This window comes from Dasypus novemcinctus, chromosome 11 (genome assembly GCF_030445035.2).
Source record: "Dasypus novemcinctus isolate mDasNov1 chromosome 11, mDasNov1.1.hap2, whole genome shotgun sequence".
Lineage (NCBI taxonomy): Eukaryota > Metazoa > Chordata > Mammalia > Cingulata > Dasypodidae > Dasypus > Dasypus novemcinctus.
Genome location: NC_080683.1, coordinates 125,072,116 through 125,095,133, shown reverse-complemented (window position 1 = coordinate 125,095,133; position 23,018 = coordinate 125,072,116). Strand labels below are relative to the sequence as shown.

The window sequence follows — 23,018 nt, the reverse complement described above, 5'->3', positions numbered from 1 at the left end:
AGAGGTTAGAAGTCTAGATTGCTTTGAAGAGACTGTTGGCAGAAACGTAAATGTTAAGATTCACTTCCAATAAGACCTTAGAAGGAAATGATGGATGTGTTATTAGAAACTGGAGGAAAGGCAATCCTTGTGGTAAAGTAGCAAAGACTTGGCTGAATAATGTCTAGTGTTGGACTGAAAGTGAAACATGTAAGCGATAGACTTGGTTATTTAGCTGAAGAAATCTCCAAGCTCAGTGTGGAAGGCGCAGAGTGGCTTCTCTTTGCAGCTCATAGTAAAATGCTAGAGGAAAGCAATAAACTGAGGATTTAACTATTATGCACAAGGAAACCAGCAGTTGATCATTTTGAAAATTCGAAGCCTATCCAGGTAGCAAATTCTGAGCCTGGGGCCAGAGCGGCTCTATCAGGGACCTCCCTGAGTCCCGGGACAGGGCTCCACAGAAGGGTTTAGCTGGACCACCCTTGCTAGAGGGGTGTGACTGAGCATGGATGCAGCCAGCCCCTCCAGAGGCAGGCCGGCTGGAAACGCAGGCATGGCCCTTTGCCTGATGGTTTGGACCCACTTGATCTTTACACAAAGCTGGAAAGGCTTTTTGCAAAATGTGAAAGAGCAGCACCACTGCCAGCCTGGACTGAAAGGGACAGAGAAGGGGCAAATTATAGGAAGACTGACTCAAGGGGAGAAACATGGAAGCAGAGGGCTTGACCAGAAAGATCTCCCAAGCCCAAGAGAGTGGGCCCAGTGACGTGTGTGGAAAGGACAGGTCTTCAGCCACCACCCCGATGCTCGAGAGGGTGGGGCCAGCACCCCAGTTTCCAGGCAGAGTGAGGCAGGGCCACACCCGGTGCTCAGAGTCAGGGGAGGCCAGGGTCCCGCATTTGCCTCCCCAGAGCTTGAGGAGGGTGGGAGCTATGTCTAAGTATTTGGGGAGCGTTCAGCTGCCAATCCAAGGCTTGAGAGGGTAGGGCCAGCACCTCAAGCTTTGGGCAGAGTGACGCTGCCCCTGCAGTAATTGGGGGGACAGCATTTGCTGGGAGCTTGGCTCCTGACCTGGCACTTGGAAAGGCTGGGGCTGCCACCCCATCGTGGAGGAGACAAACGTCAATCGACAGACGACTCTCAGAACTCGAAACCTAATGGAGTTTTCCCAGCTCAGTTTCAGACTTGCTGGAGACCCTGATCCCTGCTTTCCTTCCAATTTCTCCCTTCTGAAACGGGAACGCTTATCCTAAGCCTATCTCACCACTGTATCTTGGAAGCAGATAACTTGTTTTCTAGATTTCACAGGTCCAGCAGATGACAAGGAACTTTGCTCCAGGACAGACAAAGCCCATACCTAATTTTGATGAGTTTCTGGACTTACAGTTGTTACTGAAATGGCTTAAGGCTTTCGGATTCAGTGACCGTGTCTGGCATATGGGGTGAACATGTCTTTTGGGGGTCCAGAGGGCAGAACTGGGGTGGATTGAATTGTGTCCCCCAGTTTAGACTCCTTCTTGGTCCTCATGCTGGCCACGTGATGTGAGCCCATTGTCAGCAGGACCTCTTACAAATGCTATTTTGGTGACGGTGTAGCCAACTGGATGAGGGTGGGCCTTAAGCCAGATGTCCTAGGGGCCTCTATTACAGAAGAAATTCAGATCTAGGGAGAGAAAGCCCCGGAGGAGCCGAAGCTGCAGGCCAGCAGGGACCCCAACCAGAGCACGAGGCCGTGGCCTTGCGCAGGGAATGCCAAGGAGGCAGGGCCTGTGGGCCAGCAGGATGACTCCAGCACCGAGAGGCAATGACTGCCCACTGCCGGAACAGCCTGGAAACCAAGACAGGGAGCAGGCGCCTGAGTCCTGGAGAACGGGCGCAACGCCAAGTGGCCGCTCCGGGCAAATTCACCGTTCCTGTTGTAAACACAAAGCCTTAGGTGTATTTCTGTTTTAAAAGTATCTATTGCAAGCTTCTGGGGTGCCAGGCACTGTTCTGGGCCCTGGAAATGCAGCAGTACCCTGTTATCAGGTGAGACAAAACAGTGGCTTGTGTGAGATAACGTCCAACGTGGCGATGGGCATAAAGTAAACAAAGCCACGGAGTGGAAAGGCGGCGGGAGGTGGCCAGAGCGGCTTCTGGGGAAATGACATCTGACGTTTGAGCAGGGGTGGATGAGAAGGCAGAGCAGCCAGGGAAGGATCAGGGAGAAGCGACCCCCAGGTGGGCTCAAGGATGGGGAGGGGTCAGTGGAGGTGCGGGGAGGACATGGTGGCACGAGACGGCGCCAGCAGGTGCGTCCTGCCCTGCCCAGCGTCCCCTCCAGGGCCCTCCGGGGCGGCCGCCCACGCTCGTGGACACCCTGCCTCCCGCCCGGCTCCCCGCGCCTCCAGAGGGGGACCTAGAGGCTGTCAAGTTCCCAGGTGAGCCTGATGGCCGGAAGGCCTCACTGAGAAGCAGCGGAAGAGGGACGAGTTTACGGCCGGACAAGAGTGAGGAGGGGAAGCAATACAGCAGAGGGGAGGTTGAGGGAAGTTTGGGCACAGAACTCAACCCCACGTCTCTAACCCCTTCCCTAAAACAAACAAGGGACCCCTCTTCCTCACAGCCTCACGGCTCAGAGAGGCCCCTCCTCCCTGACAGAGCTCAGCTTATGCCACAGGCCTGGCCCGGCTGCGGGAAGGAGCTGTGGTGAAGCTCCAAGAGCCCCTGGCGGCAGCCCGGCTCCCGGCCTCCGCGGCCCCGGGCCCCCTGCACTCCCGCGGCAGCTCCGGCCTGTGCCTCCTCGTGATCCACTTCAGAGTCCGGCCTTGTGGAGGGGGGTCCCATGACTACATAAACCAAGATGGGGGGAGGGCTTAGGAAAGACCATGACGACGGCTGAAGACGGCCTTCAGACCCCCAAGAACTGCTGGCCACGTGTCCACAGCTGAGCCAGATAGCGATGACCAAGGGGTGACCCTGGTGCCCCCCCACCAGCCGTAGCGGGACCCGCTCGCCCCCGGGCACCACCCTGTCGAGCCCACCGAGCCTCTGGCCTGGTCGTGCTGCCCAGGCTACGCTCTGCCACGCGGCCGGGTGCTGTTTACACCCCGCCGAGTTTCCCAGGTGAGAAGGGATGGCGCCTACAGGGCAAGGTCAAGCACAAGACAGCAGGTGGGGGACACGTGTACGCATTTCCCTAAGACTGCCAGCGCCCTCCCGGTCCTCCGGGTGGCCAGGCCTCCTCTTCTGCCCTCAGCACGAGCTCTGAACCAGCTCTCCCAGCACGCTGCAGGACACCTAGACAAGGAGAGCTCCTGGTGACAGCAGGAGGGCACTTCACAGCTGGACCCAACCAGAGGGCAGCAGCCTCGGCCGTCACTCAGCAGCCCACGTGCTCGTCTGCCTTTTGTGGGGTGATTCCTGAGGCCGGCCACCAGCTAGTTTACCCCGTTAGAAGACACACAATTATCACCCCCATTTCACAGGCTTGAGAGTCAAGGCTGGGAGAGGGTGAGCGACCTGTGCAAGGCATGCAGCTCAGACCCGCAGACCTGGGGTGAGCCCCCCGGGGTCGTCCTCTTCACCACTGACCCCCTCCCGCCTGCCCATCCTTCCGGTCATGGGAAATTATAAGGCGGGCGGTGACGGATGGCCCTGGGCAGGCCGGCCAGCACCCCGCGGCCCCCGCCCCGCACGCCCAAGACGCCGCCGCCGGGGGAGTCCCAATCCTCAGCCCCACCCACCCGAGCCCTGAGGCACCCCGCATGGGCAGCACCTGCCGCAGCCACTCCAGGAAGCAGGTGGGGTGGCTGGTGCCGCACGAGCCGCCGCCAGGGGCGCACAGGTGCAGCTCTGCTTCTGCAAGCCGGGCAGCGTGGGCTCCGTCCCGGGGGAAGGCGCAGATGCCCCTCGGCGGCCCCCGGAGGTCCGGGGAGAGGATGAGGCTTGCCCTCTCCTCTTCTTGCTGAGTGATATCCTTGTCTCACAAATATAGGGTTGTTTGTTTCTCCTTTGTTAACTACAGGGCTTTTCTGGGCATTGGAAAAAGAAGCCCCATCTTTTTCATCATAATTTCCAGGCATTACATTCTTGGAGGTTCTTCAAGATTTGCTTTAAGACAGACGGACGTGTCACCATCTAATCCAGCGAGGGCAGTGCTCGTCTGCCCCTCTGCTGACAAGGGGACGGCCTCAGAGCAGAGCTGCCGCCGCCAGAGGCGCACCTGCCTGAACCTGGCGAGCTGAGCAGGAAGACCCAGCCTGCGCTTGCTGCAGCCCCTCCTGGCGCTCCTCCGGGTGGAGCAGGAGGCTCGCGGGCAGGCGGGTCACAAGCCCCCACTCACTTTATTAACAGACGCTCGAAAGGCTGACGGGTGCCCAGCAGGCGGCCGCGGCGCTCAGCTACCTGGCAGCCGCTCCCTCGGGGGTTGTGCGGTGAGCGGGCAGTGGCTCAGGAATACGGTGACGTGGGTGCCAGTTCACGGGCACACCTGCGAGCTTTCCAGAATAGTGGTAGCGCTTACCTTACGGGTCAGTTGGGGGGGGGGCAGCTGCAGTAACAGAGAAAACTCCACAAGGTGCCAGCCGCGGTTATTTTTCCATAATAATGACAGACATCTGTGTTCTGCATAGTTTATAAATGGACAATGGAGGGCACATGGGGGCAAAGGGCAAATAACTCGCAGTCCACCTACCGGGCCCCCCAGGCGAGTTTTTCTCAGCGCATGCAGGAGGTAGCTAAACCTGAACTGGGTTCCACAACCTCATATGCGGAGAAGAACTGACGGCAAAAACAGCCTATGTTTGAAACGTATTGGAAAGCATGCATTTGTGGTTTTTAATATTTTTTTTCTCGAACCACTGAAAATACCACACGAGCACCAAGTTGGCCATTTATGGCAGTGAGAACAGTCATCACTTCATAAAGGCAAGGTGAGCTTACCTTACAGGTAAAGTCTTTCTGTAAGCAACAGGGAGCCAAAACCTTCTGCGTGATGGCGGCACAACTGCCTATTAGATTACTTTTTTTAAGGCGTACCAGGGATCAGACCTGGGACCTCATACATGGAAAGCACATGCTCGACCGCTCCTATTAATAGATTATCTTTCAACAGAATCCCATCCCTGGCTCATTCATTCAATACGCATTTGTCAAGCACTTGCTTTGTGCTTTGTACCAGGTCAGACCTGAAAAAGATATGGGGAAATGTAAAAGGGCGCCTGCTGTGCAGGCCTCTCGGTGCAGGTGACGCTGAGGGTGCATTTCCTGTTTCCTATGCCTTAACACTCGATGGGGGGAGCGGACGTGGCTCAAGCAGTTGAGCACCTGCCTTCCCTATGGGAGGTCCTGGGTTTGATTCCCCATGCCTCCTAAAGAAAAAACAAGCAGAAAATGAAAGAGAGAGAGAGAAAAAAAAAGGCAGAAAAGGAGCGGAAACAACAAGGAAACAGACAAGGGAGCCACCTTGGGGGAGGGGGGAAGAGGTGGCGGGGCGTCCTCCACGGTGGGGCCAGGCTCCGTGCCCTCCAGCTTCCCACAAGCCAGTGTGTGCGACCAAGGGCCGCGCGTGTGGTCGTCCTGTCAACCAGGACGGTGTCGTGTCGGGGGCTGGTGGAAACAGGTCTGCCGTTCGCCATCATACGAAAGCAAGGGCCACCCCCCTTCTGGATTAAGCTATGGCTCTGAGAAGTTTGGAAATAATCCCTAATTTGGTGATCATTAGACCGAATTCTACCCCAGAAAAATACCTTGGAGAAATATACTGAAAAGGCAGGGAACACGACCGCCGCCCGTGCAGGAGCGACTCACAGCAGCCCCTGCCCGGTGCCAGCGGGCGGCAGGTGGGGACAGGTGGCCGTCTCCCCACCACTGAGCGGGCGTTGCTTCCGGCAGTTTCTCTAACCGAAGCGTGTGACGAGTGGCGGCATTTCCCCGCTGAGCAGCTTGTGCTGTGCCCCCAGCAGGTCACATGCCCACAAAGTCTGTGCCACAGCCCGCGGCGAAGCCTCCTTACGGGCCCGATGTTTATGTTGCTCTGAGAATGTAAATGTGCCGTATGATCAGCGGCATTTTGCCAGACAAGGAGAGCGGCTTCCCTGCCATAGCGTCATTTTCCAGCACAAAAGCCACAAAGAGGAAGAAGGGCCTGTAAGAGCGAGTGGGCAGGAAAAGTTAAAAATAATTCCCCGCGGATCAGCCTTTGGAAGAAATTTGCAGGAAAGGGTCTACTCCCTCGTGACTAAGGCAGCACACGGAAGACAAACCCGAGGGCTGACGCGCTCAGCTTTGCCGCCCGCCTCCCGCTCCCCTGCAGGTGCTCTCAGGGGCGGAGCCGTGCCTCCCGAAACACCTGCGGAGGCCCTGCCCCAGCGCCGTGGACCCGGCCTTGTTCGGGGAGAGGGTCTGTGCAGGTGGAATGGAGACGAGGCCCCTGGGTTAGCAGGCCCCCAGCCCAGGCTCTCCTAGAAGAGAAAGGAGAGGGGATGTGGCACGGCGGCCCGGGGGTGGCGATGAGGCAGCGACAAAGGGGTGCGGCCGGTCCAAGGGCCAGGAAGGGGCCTCGAGGAAGCAGCCCGGCAGACACCCCACTTCTGGGCTCCAGAAGCCGAGAGAAGGAGTTCCTGCTGCCCTGCGCCGCCCGGAGCCTGGTAAGTTGTTAGGACAGCCTTAGGAGACTAAGCCCTTGTGCCCCGTGGCCTGCTAGCTGTCCTCGGAGCCCTCCCTGCAGCACTCCCTTCCACGGGGCTCTGCGTTGGCAGAGCTGGTCGTCACCCCAGGCCCGGTGCTGGGCCCACTTATTCCAAGGTAACCTTCACAGAAATGCACCCCCCAGCCCCCTTGGGGACAGTGTGCAGTGGCAGCATCGACCGGTGGCCCAGAAGGCTGGGAATGTTGAGGATTAAAAAGCACAACCTTGCAAAAATATCTAACAAGTCCCTCCTGCCCTGTTTCTGTAAATCAGCTGTGAAAATATGGCCTAGCAGGAAGACATCAAAGGAGAGACTCCCGCCCTTCTATAAATCAGCCTGCAACCTTGCACCTGCATTCTGCTTCTCTAACCCCACTTACAAAATTTCACCTAGCAACGCATTAGCCAATGAGCAAAAGTCATGCTGATCCCACATGAAATCCTGTATAAACCTATGAAAACTGAAAAATGGGGCTCAGAATTTGGAGATTGACTTTCCTCTGGGCCACCACGTACTAAAACTGTTCATCCACCTTTCTGGAGTGCCGGTTGTGAGTTTCTGTGGTTCAGAACTCCTGGCCTTGCTGCAACAGGAACACAGGCAAGATGTGTTACCAGGTGGCAGGGTGTATAATGGGTTATGGGTTCCTGCCCGTTACACCTTTAGGGACACTGGCCCTCTGGGATCTTTCTTGATGCTGTGGTACCACAGCCTGACAACCAGCAAGAGCTCAATAACTGTCTCCAGAATAGATTAAGAGGCTGGCTGACGGGTGGGGAGCTGAGGTTTACCCATCTTGCCAGCTTAGAGAGATGAAAAGCAGAAGGAAATCAGAGAGTACCCAGAGCGAGAGAAGAGGTGCAGCCACGTGGGCAGGGGGTGCTGCTAGGGCAGCGGAGAGCAGTCGCGCTCTGCCAGCACCTGGCTGTGTGCAGCCTCAGGTAAGTCAGCACCTCTCAGTGTCCTTTTAAAATCAGGGACCTCAGCGCAAAATCTACTGTTCCAAATGAATGCTGAGTGGCAGTGGTTACTTAGAACAGTCTGGGCAGTTGTTGATGATGAATGAGAAATGAGAAAATTATAATAACACCAACTGCACCATAGTGTAATACAACTAATCAAAACGCCTTACATGTGTATGAAACTTCGCCGTTTCTGAGCACTTTCACATGCATCCCGGCTTGGGCAGGCCTCGTGGCTGGGGAGAAGGCCTGGGATGCGAAGACAGACCTGAGAAGGGCCGACTGGCTGGCCCGGAGCTGCGAGAAGCAACGGAGGAGGAGCCGGGGCGCCCGAGTGCAGACGCCCCCACACCCCACACCCACGCGTGGACACAGAAGCCTCAAAGAGCAGCCTCCAGACACAGTGTTCCCAAGAAGGAGGACAGTGGGGACGACATCAGAGTTTGAATTGACAGTAATTGTCATGATTTTCCTCAATAATTAGGAAAGGATGTGAAGAGGGATGTGAAGCAGAGTCTACGTACGAAAGAAACAAATATTTTAAAAGGCATGACTTTATAAAGAATTTAGTAAAAACCAAAACACTTCCAAGGCTGCTGAGGCAGTTTAATATTATTGATGAACTTCAAAAATAAATATTGGATTATCTTGTAATCTGATCTGTACCTGGGCACGATTGAGTTATTAGGGCGTTGAGTCTCCACCCACCAAGGTAAAAGGCATGTGAAGAACAGAGTTGAGGGGTTTTGATGTTAGAGTTTGATGCTGAAGCCTTAAGCTGGAGCCCAGGAAGTCAGCACACAGAGGAAAGAGAAGCAAACCCAGGAAGAGAGGAACCCTGAGCCCAGGAAGAAGCAAGACCCTGGAAGGGAGGAGCCCAGGAAGCCTGAGCCCTGGCAGACGTCGGCAGCCATCTTGCTCCAAATAGGCTTTGGTGAGGGAAGTAACTTATGCTTTAAGGCCTGGTATCTGTGAGCTCCTACCCCAAATAAATACCCTATATAATGCCCAGCAGATTTCTGGTATCTTGCATCAGCACCCCTTTGGCTGTCTAATACAGCTGCTGGCTCTGGGGACCTGGCTCAGTCGCCCACATGGCACTGTTTCACTTACATTTACCACGGCAGGTGATGAGAATTAACGGAAGGTCCTGCAAATCTTAGATCCTCAAACCCTCTACTCAGTAGGAATGGGTTGGAACAAAAGCCCTTTCATTAACCCAACAAATATTTACTGAGCGTCGCCTTGGGCAGGGCACTGTCGCAATTTCTGGGGGTACATCAGTAAACAAGGCAAAGACCGTGCCCTCCAGGCTGACACCCCCGGGGGACGGACTCTGTGGGGAGAGCGGAGCCCGAGGTGGACGTCGAGGGATTCTACACAGGGAGATCCTTCAGGTTAGTCGATGCACATTTTTAAATACCACCAAATATAGGAAATGAGCAGATAGAGATCTGAGTATCGTTTTCTAAATAGGCACTTTTCTGCCTCTATGTAGAGGTGTCTCAGGCCTTCACGACTGCGTGGCGGTGCGGGCAGCACCGTACCAGGAGCTGCGTTCCCCGGGAAGGGCCGCAGGGCCCAGCAGCCCACATCACCCAGAGAATGTCCAGGCACTTCCTCCAGGGATCGCAGGCCTGGGCCCCCGCGGCGCTGTGCCACCCGGGCGCCCGCTCCTGGAGGGGCTGGCCCCCTGCACGGGGCCCTGGACTCCCCTGGGAGGACGGAGAAGGTCAAACCCCTCTCCCAATACTTTCCCTTTTTAAGAAGGAATTTCTTTTCCAATGAAATTTTATTTTTAAAATGACAGGTCAAAGACATTATATACTAAGTTTGCCTTCAGCATGTAGGAAGGAAAAAATAGAAAGGACATGGAATTTGCTTTTCACCCTCTCCAATTGGGTGTTTCTAGCAAAGGCAGAGGGAAACGCGTCCCCCCGGCCCCCACCCCCTCCGCTCTACCGCAGCCTCTGGAAGGGAAAGCTCCTTGTCTGTGCTGCCTCGAGCTCGGTCTCGGCGTTCACCCACCTTGACCTTGGCTCCAAGGACAAGGAAGCAGGTGCAGCCTCGAGCCCGGCTCGGCCAGCTGCAGGCCAGGAGCCCTTCGGCCTGGAAGGCACAGGCTGCGAGCTGCAGGAGCCCGAGGAGCCAAGCAGCAGCTCCCTCCACCTGCCGCCACAGCCCCTCTACAAACAGATTTATTTTTCCCCTAGGACGAGGGAGGAGCAGGGAAGGAGGTTGTCATAGATCCACAGAGGCACAGCAGCCCTGCTTAGTGTTGTACGGGGAAAAGAGAGAAACTGTTGCACCCACACACACGCCCTGCCAAAATCTGGCAAAACACCCCAACACAGCCTCCCGCGGTTCCAGAACACACGGAGGAAGGGACGGCCCCACGGCAGCTGTCCACCAAGGCAAGGAGCCGGGGCTCCTCTGCTGCTAACCCCCACCCAAGGTGCTTCTGCACGCACTGGACACAGCATGGTCCACCTCCAGCCCAGGACCCCTCTAGGGTTCACAGCTGCCTGTCCGCTTCACGACACACCCACACCCCACGGGGAACCGGAGCTCGGGGCACGCCCATCCACACGTTTATTTATACTCCGCCTCCCCAGATGCAGCTGAGGCATTACACAATTGTGTAAAGATATGAAATAAAGCCACTGAAATAAGGAGGAAGCTGATATCTAGGCATGTAAACTAGAACATTTCCTGTGATCAACAGTTGCATTTAGCTTTGAGCTACCTGGTAGCAAGAGAAAAACAGGAAACACAATAATCTCACTCTTCTCCTTACCAATTAAGATGAAATATATCAGTTCTTCTAGAAAGACAAAATAATTTCATGGTCTTAAAATTAGAAAAGACTTTTTTTTTACAAGGACCATTGAACAACATAATAAGCAATATCTCCAGCAGAAAATATGAAAATTGTGAAGCATTATTTACATTGCTATTCTTTGCTTTGGCCCTCAAGAAATAGAAAAGAACAATAATACTAAGATGTGCTTTAGAAAAAACAATTCTTCAAAAGGAGTCAACCAAGTCAAGAATGCAGTATTCTGGGAACCTGAGTTTGTATAGAGAGGTGGATAATGACCTTTAGATTTTCCTAAATATCAAGTGTCTCATCTGACCTTTTGACAGAAGCTAGGTAAGGATAAACCAAGCTATACCAGCTGGCAAAAGTGTGGTATCCCATGGGATGAACTAGAGAAGGTTCTGGAGATGTGGACATCTGTCCAGCATGGGTTCAAGTCAGTGGAGTCCTCTGAAAGCCGGGGCTCCCCCTCCTCTCTCCTGGGGCAATTCCGCTGGAGAGAATATCAAGACAGGATGCGCTCTCACAAGTACCTGCCAGGGCCCTGAAACTCTGCTCCATTCGTATTTTATTATTTTATTTTACTTCATTTCAGTTCATTTTACTTTAGGAGGTACCAGGGATTGAACCCAGGACTTCGTACATGGAAAGGGGGTGCTCAACCACTTGCGCTATATCCACTCCCCTCCCTCCCTTCATATTTGATCTGCTTCCTTCCCAGTGCCCTCATGGAGTGAGGAAACCGAGGCCACCGTTGATATTTTCAGACCTTTCCTCTCTTCTCTAAACTCAACTCCAGCACCACCTGTTCAAGGCTGGCCCTGCCACCATTTCTTATTGCCTGCTCAGCAACTTTGCTCCATCCAGCATCTCCAAACTCCTTGTCTAGTCACTCTTCCATCAGCCTTTACATCCATTCTCAACTTTCCCATCCGAGAGAATGCTCTCACTCAGACGCTGGGCTCTCTCTAGCTAACAGGGTCTCTCACCTTTCCCTCTCAGTCCCTAGAAGCAATGCTGTACCCTACAGCCACCATGTCCTCCTGGCTCTGCCCTTCCAGTGGATGTGGAAATTAAGAGATTACTGGAGGCAAGAGCCAGGGAGACATGGGGCTGCAAAGCTCAAGCTCTGTTTCCAGGACCCTCCCTCCCCTGCCATACCTCCCTGCTCTCTTGCCACCCCCTCCCTGAGTACCCACCATATCTGTCTCTTCCCAGTTCTTCCTTTCTCCTTCTGCTTTCCCAATGTTCCTTTTCCTTCCCTTTTCTGGATCCTCCCCTCACTTCCACCTTCCTGGGAGTTCTGCCTTCATCTGTTTTCCCTCTACCTCCTCTCCCTTGGCAATCACATCCATAACCATAGCCATCAGCTCACAAATCTCAAATCTACTCCCTTTCCAGACCTTTGACTTTTGGATCTCTCCACTTCATTGTCTCCATCAGATCAGAACTCCTTTTTTCCTAATCTGTGCTTCCTCTTTTATCCCCTATTGGGTCCTCCAAAAAGTTGACCTGGTGTCATCCTGGATATCTCTTTCTCCTTGACCTTCATAAACATCAGTCACTGTTCTAGTTTCCCAGGTTGCTAAAAGCAGAAACCATGAAATGGGCTGACTCAACAATGGGAATTTATTACCTTACACTTTTGAGGCTGAGAAAAATGTCCATCATTAGGTGATGCCTTCTCCCATAAGACCAGATGCCATTGATCCTGGCCCAGAGAAGGCGCTCACAAAACATTGAGTTAATTGAGGCAGAGATCTGAACCTGAGCTGCCCCCATATCTCAGAGCTATGCCTGTTGACCCGTGAGTGAAAATAACTGATAGTACACTTATTTATCTAGGAAAAGAGGATATTATTTGTTTATTGTAAGTTATTTCCACTTCAGTCTCCTCATAGCACCATTTAAAGTCTATTGTGAACAGTTTCTTCTCTTGAACATACTGTCAGCAATTTGTTCATTGATCTGTTTTGTTCTGCCCTTTATAACATGAGACTTATAAAATGCTTTAGAACACCACAGAGAACAGAGGAAACTGCCTCGGAGTACCCAGCAGTAGCTGTAGAATAAGCTGTCCAGGCAAAGAGCCCTCCCTGAAGGCGTCTGGAGGGGCAACCATTATGAGGGAGAGAAGGGGTCACAGAATACGTGTTGCTCAACACCAGCAACCAGCAAGCTGCACGCTTCTATTTTCACCCCGCTGCTCAGACCAGCCCACCTATGCTAAGCACACCTTGTTTCATGTCAGTCACCTGCACAGAGAGTAATGACAACAAGGCCACCATTTTATCTCTAACCAGCCCTGCGCACAGCACCATCACATCTCATCTGCACAATAAGCCGAAGAGATTGTCTTCGAGCATTTTACTAAAGGCTCCATGAACCCTCTGGGCCAATCCTATCCCAACTTCTGCAACCACCCTAGCCATCCTTCTCTACTGTCCTCATCCTCGTCCATGCCACGCCACCCCATGATACTTGTTCTGGAGACAATATCATGGGATGTGTGAGCAAAGCGATGTCCCACTCTTGATCCCCACCCTCACAGGGAAGGAAACTGGTCCTGGTCTTGTTTTATTTATCTGCACTGAAGGGGCAGGGGAAAATGCCTCATCAGTAATCTCCTCAGCAAGCGTTTCATGTGGAGAACTTTTTCAGGAGTTTATTACAAGATGGGAACCAGCACCAAGATGGAGGTAGAGTTGCTTAAGTCCAGGGGAGAAATCAGACGAGCTCAGAGAAATGGGGCTGCAGGTGCCCTGGGAGTGAGAGAAGAACAAGAGAAGAGACATCTGCTCTTGGGTATTTCTCTGGAGTTGAAGATTTCAGACTAGATGGCACTTGGAGATATTAGAGTACCAGACTGGTCAGGTGGGTGAATTGCCGAAGTGAAGGTAAAGGGCAGTGAAGGTGAGGGGCAGCAAGTTGAAATCAATTAACTGTGAGTATAAGTGTCATTGGGTCACATATATGAATGTCAAAATCCCCCAAAAGTGTGTCAAGAGTTGAAACCATGAGGAAGACTCAGTAGTGAGGGGCTCTTAGTGATGTACGAGGAGTCTCAGGGAAGCTGCTAAATGACAGCAGCAAATCTGGGGAGATCATATCTGGGCTGGACGATGTGAACCTCACTGGACGGCAGAAGAGAGAGTCTCAGATGATAAAGCCAGTTACATGGGCTTCCGAGGAGAAAGTATCTGTTACATTTGTTAGCCCATTCTGACACTCACCTTCCCCTCCCCTAGGGAAGAGCATGTCTGTCTTCCCCTGGCAGAGAATCAGCAAGGCATACACCAAGAACTGTGTTTCCAGTAGTGGGTGTATATTTATGCCGTTGGCCCAACCCAGCCGGCTCTTTATCTACAGTGACCAGAGGAGTCAAGGAGTGGCGAACCCAGCCTAACGCTTCCACAATGTTAAATCCTGGACCCTGGCCTCATCAGCACTGATTTACCCAATGGTGTGGTCCAATCGGAGCCAACGTGAACTGTGAATGTTGTCTATTCACATACAATCGTGATTTTTTTAAAGTCTTGGTTTAAGAAAGTCCTGAATCTAACAAAGCCAAATGAGCCCTGGCTTTTCCACAAATGAATTTTATGGTCTTGGGCAAGCCATTTTTTTTTTCCTCTGGGGCATTGTTTTCTCATATCCAACATGGGAAAGGTCCCTAAAATCTATGGCAGACACCAAACTTTCATTGTCATCTTATGTTGCTAGGTTTTAGGGTCAAGAATCTACATCTGACTGATTTCTCACATGTGGTCAATTTCATCAGCTGAGAAGGGCTTCTTAAGGTATTACTTAAAAATCTGTGCTTTTGGTGGCAATTGCACAAAAGCAACTGAAAAGCTAGCTGTGAGCAGTCTTCTGTGCATTTGTAAACAAAATGACATGTGGTAATTAAATGTACTTTTCTATAGCCCACAAGTCTATAACTACCTACATATTTCTATGGGAAACAGAAACCAGACTATGGAACCCTTGAGGACAATAATAGTTATTACACTGTGTTATTATTTTACATTTTTCTAGCACCAAGACCAGTGTCTGGCACATAATAGACACTCATGTCCATTAATGAATAAGTGGTTGTGTCTTTATTGGAAAGCAAAATAAGTTCCTTAGTAATCAAAGTAGTTCTCCTCAAAATCTTCTTATGCATCAATTGCCAATTAAGACTTTTATCTGGGTCATTCAGTTATTTGTCTTGAATCTTCATTTGTTGGCCATGAAATGACTAAAAGAGATAATCCTAAACTTGACCCATGAAGATTTCTGACCACCAGGTTTCTGCTTGTGCCAATAAATTGCCTTCATAAAAACATCGATGTATATTTGGTACCACAATGCCTTAAGTTTAAAAAAGCAAAACTTCCTGTGAGACTTGAGAACACTAGAATGATAATTTTTCTTGTAAGTTAAGATTTAAACTGTTGTAGGCATTTATAAAGAGCAATCATGTATGAAAAAGAAGTAGACCTCACACGTATAAATTATATAAATATTTCTATATCAGTTGAGGATCTAATGAAATGCTGTGGTTTGATGTCAGCCACATCATTTTGACAAGGCTTTATGTATTGGCATAGAAGCTTGACCTTGTTTCCCAGTAGCTTCTCTGAAAATGGACAACCTTTTCTTTCTGAGCGTATATTGGGAGCTGTTTTTTCAGGGTCTGCAGGTGCTCACTCAACTGTTCTCTCCTCAACCACAGCTACTCAGCCCTCAGTGGTCTTGTACAGGGTTTGCTGAAAATGTGGCTTTAAACGCGTCTCTTTGTGATGACACCACTCCATTCCCTGCTCAGCAAGTTATTAAGAATCCACAGAACAGCCCTTCTGCAGGAACTCCATAGCGCCCCAGGGAAAATGTCAATGCTAAAGACCAACGGCCCTGGCCAAGCCGCAAGGCAGAGGCACAGGAGAAGGTGCCAGCTCCTCCTGCCCAACACAGGCCCAGCTCCTTCTAAAATCTGCTCCAAAGGATTGACAGTACAGCAGAGGAATCAGGAAGAGCTTAAACACGCTTCAGAATAATAAAGATGCCTCCTTTTTCATTATTGCCTTCCACCTCAGTCCTTCGCACATATTAACTACTCACTAAATGATGATTCATAACTTAGGAAGTGGGTTTTTGAAGTCTAGCCAAGAGAAGCAGATGAAGCTCAAGTGTTGGGTGCCTACCTACAATATGGGAGATCCCAGTTCAGTTCCTGGTGCCTCCTAAAGAAGATGAGCAAGACAGCAAGCTGGCATAATGAGCTGATGTAAAGAGCTGATGCAACAAGATGACACAATGAAAAGACACAATGAGGAAGTACAATGAAAGCCACAAGCAGGGAGTGGAGGCAGCTCAAGAGATTGGGTACCTCCCTCCCACATGGAAGGTCCCAAGCACACAACAAAATAAGATGATCACACAGAAAACAGTGAGTACGAACAATGAGGGGGTGGGAGGAAATAAATAAACTTTTAAAAAAAGATTTAGTCAATAAAGAGGGATAAAAACTCAAAAGTAAACCAATCTGGGTCCATTTTGACTAGGAATAGATGGTTTTCTATTTTTCAATATGCTCCAATATCATCTCTGTATCCCAGCACAATGCAACAATTTATATTCATAACAATTACTTTGCATATTCAAGGAAAGTGTCTATTAAATTCAGCACTCTCTTTAAAAGGAGTCAGGGAACTATGTAATATATTTTTCGAAGATAACCTGGTAAAATATCTAAAATTTAAGAAGTTGGGGCTTAAAGAGGCCAAGTCTCAGGGATCCCAGCAGCTCAGCTAGAAAGGCTCCAGAAAGTCAAGGTTGCATTTGAATGTGAACATTTTTATTACAAAAAAAGTATCTCATAACCAACCCTGGCTGTTTTCTTGTCACTCACCCACTCTCACTTATAATGTATGTGCCTCGAGGTCTAATTCTTAGACTTCTACAGTTAGACATGGAAGAGCTCGCCTATTTCAAAGGCTTCAGCTGGCTCCCAATCATGGACAAATCTACATGTGAAACCCTGTTTCTCTCCTCACTAATTCAATACATATTTGTTGCAAGTTGGGTATAGGGTATACAGACATCTTCTCTAATTCTCTTGGCCAAAGTTCACATCAAATTGAGCACAGGCAAATTCAAGCTCTTACTATTTAAACACATAGAATCATAGTTTTGAAACCTGCTCATTATGGGGTTGTCAATTTCACCATTCCCTAGGTTCTCTGGGAGTGACTGCAAACATCAAGGTATTTTTGCCCCTCACTCTTTGTCTCTAACTCTTTGCTCATGAAATTCTCCCATAAAACCTTACTTTTTGGAGCATCTTTTGTGTTTTTCCTAATTATTTTAGCAGCTTAAACCTACACTTCTACAATAACTAACTTATGTATAGTTAATTTCCCCTTCCCATCCAATGGATTGCTTCTACACATTTCAGTAAAAATTAATTTTCTTTTAATTATCTTCAAATCACATCAAATTCTGCTTAGATATATCTTTCTTGAAACCAAAACTCTACAGACATGCATCAGAGTTTCCAGTGCTTGTCTCTCATGTGCATAAAGAATCAGGAATCACAGAGCATCCGAGCCCACATTTGAGTCGCTGTCTTCATTATCAGTTCCTATTTGTGCCTAATAGGCCTTCTTATTTTTCCCATGGGACACTCTTACTACTGCTTATAATTTTTGCAAACGCTATCTTCCTAAACAAAACATAAACCAAAATTCCTTTTCTGATGTAAGTATTTTCTAGCTAATTACACCCCACCAATATATTCTTTCTAGTTTCTCCAAAATGTATAAACTCATGTTTCTAAATGTCTATAGTGTAGTAACTGGTTTTTACTTATTTTCCAAGTGTTCCAATTGCACTCCCTTTAGAATGTACCTACTTAATAACTGAGACTATCTTTAAACATCTCGTGTATGGTTTTTAATGCAGTAAATCTTCCATTAGTGTTGAAAATCTAAGGTAATGACTTTTTATTTAAACTACTTACACATTTTTCTTTATTATCAGCCTATGTATCAACAAGATGATACAGTATGCATTGGAAAAGTTAGGGTCAAGAGAATTCATAACAGGCTGAATGACATCAAAATTAACCAGGAAGAAGTTTGCTGATGATGGGCTGTGAGGATTTATACTTAACGCTATCTTATTCATATTAAAATATATCAGCACACCCTGAGGTACAAGGCTGGGGTGCTAAAATGAATTAAATAATCAACATCCCAGAACTTACTGATAAATTGGAAAGGCAAGCTTAAGCTAATAACTTTGCATTTAAAAGTGGGAAAAGAAAACAAAGTCTACTCTTGGGTATAGCAACAAAAGCAGTGACAATACAATGAGAGAGATGTCTTAATAGCAGCACATATTTTTAAAAAGACTTTGGGATATTCACTGATGGAAGAGTTATTATAGTCACCCATGATGGTGGGGACTAGAAACTAGAGCATATGAATGAAGAAACTGTGAGGTATGGCATAGAAGAGAGGACTCATTGAAGACAAATGTCCTATGGAAGAGGAATTTGCATTGTTTGGGATAACACCCATTAGCCATTGTAGGGTTGGTGGAAACTTGGGGGAATCTATTTCAGGTACCTATAGAGAAATACAGATGAATAGCCAGGTGGGATTCTGCCTCTGAATTTAACTCCTATATTCTCCCACTCTAATTAAAAACCCTAATCACAATGAAGAAAGAGCAGGTAAAAATTCTTCATTGCAAGGACTTAATAATGGTATTTTAAGCATCCTTTATGGGGTGGCCTAAACTACTTTTCAAGACACCCCCATCCCTTATTTTATGACAAAATAGAGCAGTTGGTTAAAGGAACTTACTACAAAGTAGGTTGAAATTAAGGCAAGGAAATAAAAGTGAAAGTTACTGGTGAATAGATAGGAAATAGGATATTTAGTAGAAAGAAAATTCTTATTGGTGGTTGCATTAGCTAGAGTAATAGTTAACTAATGTGTTTATGGCTTAGGGACCTTTCCCTTCAATAACATTAGGTGTTTAAGGTAAGTCTCATATTAAATAGAAAAGAGTCTCAGAAAAGAAGAAGAACAGATTTTGAAAAGAAGCCCAAAAAGACCAATTTCATATAAAACGTAAGCAAGTGCCAAAAAATGTACAATCAATGAAAACCTAACTGCAAACAAAAGCCCATCCTGAAGGGACTATTTTCATAAGAAAAGCATTATCACTCAACCCCTCATCATAGCAACACTCTTGTGACTATGCAAGACAAACTACTAGGAGAAAGGTACTTAAAACAAAGGGAATTTATGCAATATCCCCAAAACTTGGAAAACTACAAACTCAAAAATATTATTAGACTTGTTCAATGCTTTGAATTTAATCAGCTGGAGTTATTTTGAAGTTCTGTTTTCTACAACCTATTGAAATAATAAATTTGCCTTTTGATGGGGAATCTTCACTTTATCAGTAGGATGGAATACAGTGTCCTTGGCCAAGATATCCTTCTCAGAAGTAGGCTATTTTTGGATTCTATTCTTAGCATTTGTAAAGATACATATTCCAGGTGAGGTGAGCAGCATGCTCAAAGTGCATTTAACTTTTATTTGTGTCGAAGCACTATTGCTTCAGCAGACACTCATGGGCAGATCCCATTTTGACACCCCTGAGGAGCCCATATCAGACATTTCTGATGAGCCTATCACAGGGCACTGGTTCTCTTCTATGTCAGAGAAACTGATAGTTGTCAAGGTCAGAGGACAAGGATGGCACAAATGTTGTAGTAAATGAGAAGGTATATAAAAGGAAGCAACAATTAATCTCTGATGAAAACAAATCAGAAAATACTTCCAAGTTTGACTTCAATATGAAGTAAAACAACAAAGAACTACAACAATAATCTTATTCAAAGAATAAGATGCTACATGTGTTACCTTAAAAGACAATCAAAATTAACCATAGAAGTTACGGTGCTCTTGTCTAGCCGTCCGGTTTGATGTTAACTGTACGTGGTTAACTTCTCATGGGAAAAATGGTGATGATAAACTGACTTGGGATGGCTGATTTCAATAGGAGAGGTGAAGGTCACTGGAGGCCCCAGGATTCTAAGCTCCCGGTTGCTAATATGACAGACCAATGGATTCCTTGCTGAATAGTGCCCAGATGGAGGAGGCAATGCTGCTACGTGGTCGTAAAGGCTTTTTGACAGGGAACTGTCACCAGTAGGTGACCCCATCAGTCTGAAGGAAGGAAAAATACAAAATGATCCAAAAAAAAAAAGGGCCTGCAGGCCAGTACCTCATGTGCTGCTGAGGAACAGAAGGGCAAAACCTTCGGGGGAAAAAAATGAATTTTCAGTTGACGCTTATACAAAGGAGGCTATTAAATTTCTTTGCAGAGAAAAAAAATAAAAACAATTTAGTTTCTATAGCTGCTGTGTCTAAAAAGAAAAGAAACAAATTTGCCTTGAGAAGAAACAAGAAATCTTATATAAATGGGAAGGCAAATGGTATAAGCTGTTGGCAATAAAATAAACACCAGAGTTAGCTATGATGGGGTACTAGGAATACAATCAAGTCTGTAATCAATTACTGTAGCTGCCTGAGTCATTCTCTCTGCCACACAACACCAGTCAGAATGCAGGAATGAAACAAAGTAACCCATACTAATAGAAGGTGACATTTTAATTGTACCCTTCCTCAACAAAATTAACAAACACAGGTCCAATTTATTTTCCAAAAAATATAACTCCAGTTGTGAGAAAATGCACCATTGCTGGTATTTCTTAGCACAGTGATGCAACCAGAAAACACTTAGATAATTCAAAGTCTTTCTTGCACCCCTTTTTTCTCCCCCAGTAAAATGATGTTATAATAAACATGGAAAATAAAACCAACACACAAAAATGAAGTACTGCTTCTTCCCAAAGGAGGAATTTAAACTCCTAATATCAATTATCAATTACCTAGCTCAATGGAAGGAGAACTGTTAAATATTTAAATAAATTGCATTCACTCTAGATTTTGTTCTTCCCTTTTAAGAATCTCTGCAGTGCTGATACCTTAACACGTTAGTAACTTGTACTTTCAGGATGCTCTAGCTAAGCCCTGGAGAAAATTATATTAAACATTAAGATGTAGGAAATTGGCACTAAATGCTAAAAGTAAAGAATTAATATCTGAATTAAATTTGTGTACCTAGAAAAGTTACTGTGATTTTTGTTGAAAAAGAAGCATGCAGTTCACTTTTCAATGTCAAGATTCAGAAACATGAGTCAGTTGTTAGAAAGTCACAATATTGCAGTAGAAAATGTCTTCCAAAAGCAAAATCTGAAACTATAATGTAGACTTCTATTATTTTTGTTTGTTTGGTCTGAAAACTCTGCTCCCTTTATAAATAAGTGTCTGTTCTCATTAACATTAACCATATAAATACTTCAGTAAGTAGCTTTTTAATTTCTGTAATGATACCTCACACCAGTAACTGAAGAGAGTGTCAATATTATAAGAACATGAAGCATACCTAAGGTCTTTCTTTAATAATTTGATTTTAAGATTACTTTCAAATTTATTTTCCAAATGTTAGCATGTATGTGGCTTGTTCTGGGCATTAATCTATAACCCAGACATCAGTGTCTTCATGAACCCAGTGAGCAAGTTAAGAGTAGATAAGCTCAAAAGTCTCATATTATCCAAAACTTTACATAGGCTAAGGCAAGAAAAGTAAAGAAAACCTTTTAAAAATTCTTTGAGATCCAGGTCTATAGGTTTCTGTGAAAAGCAAAGCTGTTTACTTCAGGTAAATCTATTTCACTTTAAAAGCCCATTTTAAACCTGACATCCACCTGCTGTACTTCCATTGCCAAGATGTAATTGGTCAAGTCATTGTGCTGGAAGAATAACACTAGAAACCAGAACTCAGATCAAAAGGTCAGCAACGCTACTGTTGTCTCATACAACACAATGATTCTTGGGAAAGTGGGGGCACCTGGACAATTGTTAAAATATAGATTTATGTCATGTGCTGTTCCTTTCTATCTTAGACACCCCAGAATGAAAACCAGAAGTTTCTGATGGAGGGAGGTGGGTGATACCGTTAGTGCCGCATCCGTGGCTAAGTCTTGGATGTGTAAAGGGCGCCTAGGGAAAGAAACACTTTTCTCTGTTCAAGACCATGCAGCGCTTTCGAGTCTAATTTGTGGGACAGTAATTTCATTTTTGGTAATTGCTCAAATAGGATCTTGGAAAATCATTGACAGTTACTTGAGGGCCATATAGCAACTGGAGTAAATAAGCCATCCAAACCCAACCAAGCCCCTACTCTGAGGGCATATCATAGAAGTCTTAAAAACTCTAGTGCTGCAGTTGCGTGGAGAGTGTGCTATCTTTTCAGCTCCTGCTGGCTCCAGAAACTCCCCCGGGTCAGTTTCCTGACATTTTAATTATGAGGGGACGAGGATAAAAAGCAGTATCAGGCGGGGTGCGCAGGGCAGGTCACGCCTCGGGGTAGGCAGGGGCGCGCTGGGACCCCCGGCCCGCGGCGCCCTCCCTCCGCGCCTACCTTCCGTGTGCACCGCGGAGACGTAGGTCCAGTTGTAGCGCTTGACGATGTCCAGCATGGCCCTGGCCTGCAGGGTGTCGGAGGGCACGACCCTCAGGAAGTACTTGTACAGAGTCTTGTCGCTCAGGTCGATGCTCGTGGCCGAGTAGGCGATCTGCGGGATGTCGAAGAGCTGCAGCAGGTTCTGCACCTGGATGGCCACGGAGCTGGAGCCGGGGCCGATGACGCCCGCGATGGGCTTCCTGGGGCGGCCCGGCGGCGCGGGCTGGCCGTCGGGCAGGCAGCGGTGGCCGCCGTCCTTCTCGTCGCGGATGGAGATGAGCGAGTCCCTGATGAACTCGATGCTCTGCTCCAGCGCCACGGACGAGTGCCAGCAGGAGTCGCGCACCTCGCTGCCCAGGGTGATGTTCGGCAGCAGCGCGGGGTCGGCGTTGATCTTGTCCAGCGTGTGGAACATGGCCTCCACCCTCTGGATGCCGTACTGCTCCCGGATCTCGCCGCACTTCCTCTCGGGCACCTTCTCGGCCGGAGGCTGGTGGTGCACGGAGAAGAGGGCTCCGATGATGACATCGCCGTCCATCCTGGCCACCGAGCGCTGAGACGAGGCCCCCGCCAGCAGCGCGCTCCCGCCGGGGCCTCCGCGCGGCGGGGGCATCTCCAGGACCACGGCCGGGAGGAGCAGCCACAGCAGCCGGAGCATCGTGCCCCCGCGGGTGCAGCCGGCCGCGCGGGGCGAGCACCCCGGGGCCGCGCGCCGCCCGGCTCGCCGCGCTCTGCGCCCCGCGCGCACGGGGCCCGGCGGGCGCCGCCGCCGCCTCCTTGCCCTCCGCTGCCTCCTCCTCCGGATCCTGCACGACCTCCTCCGCGCCCTGGAGGCGATTTCAGGGGGCTGCGAGGCCTCTTCTTTGCCGCTGCATCAAGGGAAACTGAAGAACGGGCGTCGCGGTGGCAGCGGTGAGCCGGGCGCTGCCATCAGAAGACGAGAATAAAAAGCCCCGTTATCAGGGAACTGTGTCAAAACTCCGAGTT

General features: G+C 48.6%; 1 protein-coding gene across 2 annotated transcripts in view; it reads right to left on the bottom strand.

The window, feature by feature from the left end:
• GRM1 (glutamate metabotropic receptor 1) overlaps positions 1-22,734 on the bottom strand; it is a 382,716-nt gene extending 359,982 nt beyond the window's left edge. The window contains exon 1 of one of the 2 annotated variants that reach the window (XM_071218698.1): positions 21,990-22,734. In XM_071218698.1, coding sequence (XP_071074799.1) covers positions 21,990-22,689 — 700 coding nt within the window. In that variant the 5' untranslated portion in view covers positions 22,690-22,734. The remainder of the gene's footprint in view (positions 1-21,989) is intronic. The other variant, XM_058307603.1, reaches the window with a different exon arrangement.
• Positions 22,735-23,018: the final 284 nt, after the last annotated feature.